Consider the following 8,928-nt stretch of genomic DNA (forward strand, 5'->3'; position numbering starts at 1 on the left):
TCTTTTACCATCTTCCCCTGGTCTCCTTTGTGGAAGCCAGTGTGAGAGTAGCGGAGTAGTGGATATTGTCGCTTCTTTTTCTTCCCCTCCTGGGTCCTGCCTTCTGGAGTGAGAGAATAAGCAAATAATGCCAAATTAACAACTTCTTCCTGATGTCCTTCCAGATCCCCAAAACCCCCAGGTATGCATGGCTTTTCTGTAACTAGCTGTGATTTCTCTTCCTAGATGCATTATGACAATGAAGTGTTTCTCTTCCCACAAGCAATGCAAAATGAGTGCTCTTGCCCTTCCCCACTCTCAGCGGCTGCCTCAGGAACACTCCCACTCAGGAGTTGGTCAACGCTTCTTTAATGGATGGATTTGGTCCCACATCATCATATTGATGGCAAACCAAGGGAGTGCTGGTTTGGTGAGATTAGAGCTTTTACCTGATATAATAAACTCCCATCTGCCCTTCTGACAGTGCCATTAAAATTGTCCCTTCTACTCCTGTTTCCCCATATACCCGGAAGTGAGTAACCACATCCTCTTCATTTTCTTTGAAATCTGTAAAGGATCCATTTGTCTGTAACTAACAGAAAACCAACCCAACTCTACTTTGAATAATTAAGAGTTTATTTTTCTCATGTAACAAGAAGTGCAGGGACAGACAATTCTGGGGCTGACACAGTTGATCAACACCATCAAGGACCCAGACTCTTTCCATTTTCCCACTGCAGCATCCACAGCAGGTGTACTTTTCATCCTTATGCCTGCTGCCTCATGGCCACAAGATGGCTGCTGCACCTTAAGACCAAGTCTTGTCCTAGGGAGAAAGAGGGGTAGGGTGCAGAGGCAAAAAGCCTGCCAGCGTATTACAAAGCTTTTCCAGAAGCCCCACCCAGCAACTTCTGATGATGTCTCATTATTTAAGTGTAGGTCACATATCACCCCACACCAATCACTGAAAGACTGAAAAATGGGTAAAGAGAAGGGAGAGGGCAAGGGAGAGAGGAGCAGTGGCCAGGAAACCAACAGTGGCTGCCACACCTTCCTTCACAGCTTTAGTAGTTAGAAGTGGGGGAGGATGACTTTAATCAGGCTGAGCTTGGAGTATGACATTGCATTCAATTCTGTCCCTGTCACACCTGTTCTAATAAGAATCTATCCCCACTTCCTAAAATCTAAACTTCCTGGCACCTTCTGTAGAAAAGTCCCTAAGCACAACATAAATATAGACACATTTTCACCTGCCTTCCAGTAATTTCAGCATCCAACTCATGCTCCTTTTTTTAGAATTAGAAAAAACATATTCTAAAGTACTCAGCAGTCATCCACAGTCATTAAGCATTGTTCAATTTGAGGACCCCTAAGGTTAGTCTTCTGGGGCATCACCATGCCACTGCCTTTTCTCAGCCTCAGATACCTGGTTTGTCAGTTAACCATTTCCATCACAGGTACAATGCCTGTACAAACAAGTCAACCCATGACCTCGTTCAAGCTTGGGTCCTGGACTTCAAGTTATCACTGTCCAGGAAGAGGTTAGAAATTCAGAGTCAAAATAGAAGCCATAAAGTTCAATTTCCCTATCTCTCACTGTCTCAGAATGCTCCTGGAAACTGCAGATAAATTAATGTCTTTATCAAATTCTAATAAGTACATTTGCCTGTCTTCCTTCCAGAGCCTTCCGTCAACCTCTCTGTAAATTATCCCAGAACTTTTAAAGCATTCTGTAAAATCCTTTCAAATCAGCCTCTTTCCAGTCCTCTGATAGTTCCCACATCAGGAGTTACTTTTGAGAGACCTCACGTATTTCTGCATACCAGTTCTCTAACAGAATCTTAGCTATTGTCTCAAAGTCAATAGACTCAAATTCTAAAGATCATAATTTTTTTGTGTGCCACATTCAAAGTTTCTTAGTAATCCCAGGGTGTAGTGGTTTTGAATTTGTTTCATAACTCTGAGGTGCAAGAAATGTCATATTGCCATAGTTTTAGCCCCCAGGGACTTGCCACAGTGGCAAGATATTCTATTCTCCATGGAGTCTTGGAAAGGTAACCAACTGCCCCAGTTTGCCCAGGACTGAAGTGTTTTCTGGGACACAGGACTTTCAGTGCTAAAGATGGGCAAACTGAAACAGCTGGTCATCCTAAATCTTGGACAAACATTAATTTACAAACCTTCTGCTTACTGTATTACAAGCTCTAAGAGGGCAACGAACATGTCTAATGAATTTCTATATACCCATGCCTAGTGCTTGGGACATAATGGGCATTCAGTAAATTCTTAATAAATAAACAAACTAATCTACAAACAAATTCATGAAACAGCATGAAAAAAAGAAGATTAAAATAATGATAATAATTCAAAGCCTGAGCCACATTGGAAGTTACTTGAGCCAAATTAAATGGAGTGCCCTACAATTTCCTAATATCCCTTCCAGAGAACATCCCTTCCAGGCTTAAAAAGGCTATGTCCATATACCCTGAGAAAACCATAATTCAAAAAGAGTCATGTACCACAATGTTCATTGCAGCTCTATTTACAATAGCCAGGACATGGAAGCAACCTAAGTGTCCATCGACAGATGGATGGATAAAGAAGATGTGGCACATATATACAATGGAATGTTACTCAACCATAAAAAGAAATGAAATTGAGTTATTAGTAGTGAGGTGGATGGACTAGAGACTGTCATACAGAGTGAAGTAAGTCAGAAAGAGAAAAACAAATACCATATGCTAACACATGTATATGGAATCTAAAAAAAAAAAAATGGTTCTGAAAAACCTAAGGGCAGGATAGGAATAAAGACGCAGATGTAGAGAATGGACTTGAGGACACGGGGAGGGGGAAGGGTAAGCTGGGACAAAGTGAGAGAGTGGCATGGACATATATACACTACCAAATGTAAAATAGATAGCTAGTGGGAAGCAGCCGCATAGCACGGGGAGATCAGCTCGGTGCTTTGTGTCCACCTAGAGGGGTGAGATAGGGAGGGTGGCAGGGAGACGCAAGAGGGAGGGGATATGGGGATATATGTATATGTATAGTTGATTCACTTTGTTATACAGCAGAAACTAACACACCATTGTAAAGCAATTATACTCCAATAAAGATGTTAAAAAAAAAAAGGCCATGTCCTCAGAGCAGGAGCAAATTCTCCCCATGCACACATACACCATGATTTCTATATCATTTATTTCCAATCTGATGGACTTGGGAAGCATCAGGTAGACTTTCCATACATTTTGTATCTGTTCTTCAGGAAGACAGTGCGTCTCCAGATATAAGCAAAATGTTAAGCATGAACTTCTGAAGGCACCTACCACCTGCCTGGCTTACCAGACCCCCTCAGAGTTCTGTGCTGTACAAAATGATGACACTGCTTTAAAGTGTCTAGAACTGGGTGAGAGGAGGGCGAGCAAGCAGGCCAGCGACCGACTGGCCGGCGGGGCAGGGTTGCGGAGAATAACGTGATGCAGCCTCGACCACCAGAAGGGGCCCAGGATTGATGTGTTGTTCTAGAGAAGGAACTGGAAGCAATCAAAGCTTGAGTCGGGAGATGGAAGAAGAAGCTGAGAGGCTAAAGGGGCTGCAGAATGAAGTACAGAAGCAAATGAATATGAGTCCACCTCCAGCAATGCAGGCCCACTGATCATGTCCATTGAGGAGAAGATGGAGGCCGATGCCCACTCCACCTACGTTGGCAAAGTGGACTGTGGTGCAGCAGTGGAAGAGCTGGAAGCACACTTTCATGGCTGTGGTTCAGTCAACCACGTTACCATACTCTGTGACAAATTTAGTGGCCATCCCAAAGAGTTTGCTTATATAGAGTTCTCAGACAAACAGTCAGTGAGGGCTTCCCTGGCCTTAGATGACTCCCTATTTAGAGGAAGACAAATCAAGGTGATCCCAAAGCGAACCAACAGACCAGGCATGAGCACAGCAGACCAGGGTTTCCCACAAGTCCGATTCCGAGCCCGGACCCCCGACTACAACAGTTCCCCCTCTCAATTCTACAGTGGTTTTAACAGCAGGCCCTGGGGTCACGTCTACAGGGGCTGGGCTAAAGAGACATCATGGTATTCCCCTTACTTAAAAAAAGTGTGTATTAGGAGTGGGGGTGGGGAAGAGGAAAGAAGGGGACAAAAGAATTAAAAAAAAAAGAAAAACAGGAAAAAAGAAGTTTCTAGAATTCCAGCCCCACCCCCACCTCAGCACATTTGCTCTGGGGTATAATTCTAATGCCACAGCAGGTTTTTTCTGCTTCACTGTGTCACTTTCCACTTGTCTTCCACAAGACACTGATAATTCCTCTATTCCCTTAAAATCTTTTTTCTCCTTTTTGCCTTTCCTCTTGTATTATTTCTTCCAACTTTTCATATATGTTAGAGTGGGTAGAACTAGTGTGCTTTCTTTCATCTTATGTAGCAAGCAGACTGTTATGTACCTGTTATGATGATCACCTCAAGGAAGAGAACACAATTTAAAGATTTAAAGATGATTGTAACAGTCCTGACTCCATGGTTCCGGGAGTTGTGGTTTTCCTTGAAAAACTACCACAGAAAATTGTCTCATTTCCATTCCTGGTTTAAAAGGGTACATGCAGAAAATCTGCTAATATGTCTGCTTGTCTCTTCTTCTTACCCATATGCTAACTTATTTAATCTCCATGGCAGACGACAAAGTATCACCCCTCTGTTCTGCAGTACCCTTCACTCAAAGAGTTGCCACCCCCAGAATTTTGACCCTTCTTTTTGTCCTGTGATGGGCTGAGTTGATATCAAGGGCCCTGTCCCCACCCACCTCCTTGTACCAAAGCTTTCCTCTCCCTGATCTCTCCTCCTCCTCTCTCTTCCCAGGTGACTTTGACCACCTTCTTTTTAAGCCCTCTCTGGACATTCCAGGGACATTCCCCAATCAGCCCACTCTAACCCCAGTTGTGCAACACAAGCAAAATTTATCACTCTATTTTCACAGTGTCCCACAGAAGTCTCTGTTTTAAGGCTCTGTTTTTAAGGATTTCAGTTCTTGAAACTCCACATTTATCATTGAGTAATATATTAGCCCCCTCTAAGGTGAACACCTACTTCGTCTCTGAACTTGTCTCTGCATTGATAACCCTTTGTGTATGTCCCTAATCAGGGAAAAACAGTAGTACCTTGGGGCACTGGTGATTCAGGCAGAAAGTCCCTCTCTCCCCAGGGCCAGGGTGAAATGGCTCAGCCATCCCTGACACCCCCAGAGGAACTTGGGGAAGCCTCAATTGGGACTAATCCTCCAAACACGCCAAAGACTAAAGATAAACCAGCGTTTATGTATGTCTTTGTTTTAGAAAAGAGAATGGGTGCTATTGGCCAAAGGGGAGCCCCTGAGCCAAGGACACAGCCTGAGAGAGCCCGCCAGCACCTTCTACGTGATCCTGCCATCTCGCTCTCCCACTCTGCTGGTGAAGGCAGTGGCCACTCGGGAACTGATGCTGCCCAGCCCTTTCCCCCTGCTACCTGAGGACATGCCTGATGACAGCCGTAAGACTGTGGAGGCAAGTGAGCCCAGATCTCATGGAATAGATAGAGGGGAGAAAAGAGAAGAGAGTTGAAGAAAGGGATGAGGGAAAGGAGTGAGCCCCTGAAGGAAAGGACGGGAGCAGAGGCAGAAGTGGTTCCAAGGGTGTGGTAAGAGGAGCAGAGAAGAAAGCAAGGAACTGAGGCCAGACAGAAGGATGTAAGCAAGCATCTGTGTGACGGTGTATTCTCATGGGTCTTTCTCTGCAATATGTGTATACATGTGTGTGTACCTGTGTTTGTGTGCATCTATTTCTGAGAAAAAGAGGGAAAGGTAGCCAATGTAGGCACCGAGAATAGGAAGAGCTTTAAAATAAGACTCTGATGAGAAGGAGGGAACAGTTCTGAAGGCCATTTTCTCCTCCCCCTCCTCTCTTCTTGGATCTGTATTCTGGATTTCCTCTGTCAGCCTCCCCAGGCTGAGGCGGGGGAGGGGGTCCTCTGGGTACAGAGAACTGGAACCACATCGTTGCTGCTAGGTTGCTGACTTATGTGCAGAGAGGACAGAGCCTGGGATTGTACTCTTGGCTTGGCAGCCACGGGGATGCAGAGAGGTGGGCACAAGTGGCCATGGCTCACTCAGTGTCTCACTTCAGGGCCAGTGGTTCCTGGCACAGGATGTTGTGGCCGGAAAACCTGACTGCTCAGGAATGCTCTGCTGGCATGTCCTCTGGTTATACTCACCTCAAAGGCCTCCGAGAACTCAGTGTACTTGCTTTGCAGACTGTGAGCACCCCAGCCGGGACACACCCTCCCTCACAGCTTCGCACACTGGATCCCTTGTAACCTTCACAGCGCTCTGGCCCCTCTCAGAATCCTGTGACATTGTTCTCAGGGCCAGAGTGTTCAGTGTCCCTAACCACTCAGTTGCTGCTACTTCTTGTACCCTTGCCTGACACTTACCTCACAAGCACTCAGACCTGGGGCAGAACACCCAGCAGGACACGCATCTATTTCACATCCTTCAGTGAAGCCCTGGGTCATCATACCTCCTCCAGCTTCTCACACTCAGGTCTCTGCCTGACATCTTGGGTTCTGTGACCTCAAGACCCCCAGGTGAGGCTCCTCCTCTCTCTTCCTCAGAGCATGCTGGATGACCTGGAGCTAGAACCCACCTACAACCCCTTGCAGGTTTGGAGCCACCTGTACTCACACCTGAGCAGCACCTTTGCCAAGCCTCAGGGCCCGCTCCACCCAAGGTGGGAGAGCCGGGCTCTGAGAAAGGTACTTCCCTCCCTCCCCTTTATGCCCAGAATCCCAGAGAGTCCTCTTCCCCTGTGCCCAACTCCCCCCCATCCAAGGGAGTATCCTCCCTGGATCCCCTCTGGCAGAAAGAGGGCATACAGGGGAGGAAGAAAAAGAGCAGCCTTTTGCCCTAAACAAAGAAAATTACAACCCCTACCCGGTAAGGGGGCTTTTTTTTTTTTTTTTTTTTGCTTGGGCATTTACATATGTTTAGGTATCTTAATTGCAGTGTTTGTGATAAATCATTAGTCATTTAACAGACCATTGTCCCACTAAGCAAACTGGTGGCACTGGAACTACAACCACAAGCCTCTGTTGAAAGAAAAGGCTTAAGGGAAGGTGGGAAAAGAAATGCCTAAGGGAAGGGGAATTAGCATTTACTGAGCAGCAGTCATTTGCCAGGTTCTGTGACATGTGTTCTCACATATATTTTTCTCATTTAATCCTCACAGCATCCCCGCAAGGTAAGTGTTATGCTTATTTTACAGATGAGTAAAGGGAGGCTGATCAAGGTTAGTAGCTTAGAGACAGGGCTCTAGTGACAGGGGTTGAGAGAGAAGAGTAATTGAAGGGGGGATTTATCTTTTTTTTTTTTAAGATTTATCTTATTATTTATTTATTTTTGGCTGTGTTGGGTCTTAGTTGTGGCATGCGGGATCTTCACTGAGGCACGTGGGATCTTTCATTGTGGCGGACGGGCTTCTCTCTAGTTGTGGCATGTGGGTTTTCTCTCTCTAGTTGTGGCGTATGGGCTCCAGAGAACGTGGGCTCTGTAGTTTGCAGCACACAGGCTCTCTGGTTGAGGCGTGCGAGCTCAGTAATTGTGGCACGCGGGCTTAGTTGCCCTGCGGCATGTGGGATCTTAGTTCCCTGACCAGGGATCAAACCCATCCCCTGCATTGTAAGGCAGATTCTTTACCACTGGACCACCAGGGAAGTCCCAGGGGGTGTTTATTTTTATGAAATCCATGTTCTATAGTATTTGGGCTTCCTTTTGTGCCCTTATTAATCTTTTCCTTGTTTCTCAATAACAGAGCCTATAGGAAAACCCCCACTTTGTCTTACCTGAAGTTACAAGAGAAAGATGTTTCCAAACTACAGTCAGTCTAGAGGTGGGAACAGAACCGACCATAAGTTAGCTGGTGGACAAGCAAACAGAGGAGGACACTTAGCCAGGAGACAGGCACTGTGGAGGCTGGAGCCTAGGGGACTCCACTGCCCTGGGCCTCGAGGCTGTCACTCACAGGACACATGAAGGAGTTAGGACAGAAGGCCCGGCAGGGAATTGGACAGATCGGGAACGGTCTGGTCTTCACAGGAAGCTCTTCTTGCTTTCTTTGCAGGCTGGGCCACTGCAAACAAATCGAGTTCGAGCCACAGTGGCCCCTTTGCCTATGACTCCAGCCCCTGGCAGAGCCCCCAAGATGCCAGCAGCCAGCAAAGCTTCCTCGGATGTCTTCTTCCAGCCTTCCATGGAGGAGGAGGAGGAGGAGGCAGACGAGGAGTATCCCTCAGGGCCCTAAGTCACCAGCACCACAGCCCAGCTGCCCTGTGCAAGCACATCCATGCCAAGGCTCACACAATGGCTTTCTGTGGACAGACTTGCCTCCTATCCACCTGAGCCTCTGAGCTCCGGGTGGCTGGGAAGCACAGCCTTCCCCTCCGCAGTCCTCAGCGCTGCCACTGCCCCACTCTTCAGGCTGGGAAGAGACGCACCGACCCTTTTCCTTCGCCAAGCAGGGACTCATTTTTCTTTTGGATCATTTGATACTGTTAACACAAATGAAGATTAAATAACCAGTAAGTCTCCACCATTGTTAGGAGCATTCCCAGGCCTGATTTTCTCCTTGTAGCTGTGTAAGTAGGTGGGTGAAGTCAGGTCACCATCAGGAAACTGAACCTCAGGAGACAAAGATGAGGTTTTCAGAGCTCATGAAAAGCAAGTAGGATTGAAATTGAAATCGAAACCGCATTCCAAAGCCCATGCCCCTCCCACTACACCCACCACAGTGCAATTCCCTTCAGCCTCCAAACAGATAAGTGGTTGATGCTTGGTACCTATACGCAAAGTGTGCGCAGGCGCATGAGTGTGCTTTTGTGTGTGTGTGTGTGTGTGTGTGTGTGTGTGTCGGTGTGT

The 8,928-nt window shown here is 46.6% G+C and overlaps 1 protein-coding gene across 1 annotated transcript; it reads left to right on the forward strand.

The window, feature by feature from the left end:
• Positions 1 to 3,518: 3,518 nt before the first annotated feature.
• On the forward strand, positions 3,519 to 8,314 carry LOC132531927 (polyadenylate-binding protein 2-like). Its single transcript, XM_060170023.1, is given in 5 exon segments — positions 3,519 to 3,617; positions 3,620 to 4,086; positions 5,318 to 5,524; positions 6,630 to 6,745; positions 8,206 to 8,314. Coding segments are annotated over 5 exon segments (972 nt in total). The 5' UTR covers positions 3,519 to 3,544.
• The last annotated feature ends 614 nt before the right edge of the window (positions 8,315 to 8,928 follow it).

The sequence above is a fragment of the Lagenorhynchus albirostris genome, chromosome 13 (genome assembly GCF_949774975.1).
Source record: "Lagenorhynchus albirostris chromosome 13, mLagAlb1.1, whole genome shotgun sequence".
NCBI classification, from domain to species: domain Eukaryota; kingdom Metazoa; phylum Chordata; class Mammalia; order Artiodactyla; family Delphinidae; genus Lagenorhynchus; species Lagenorhynchus albirostris.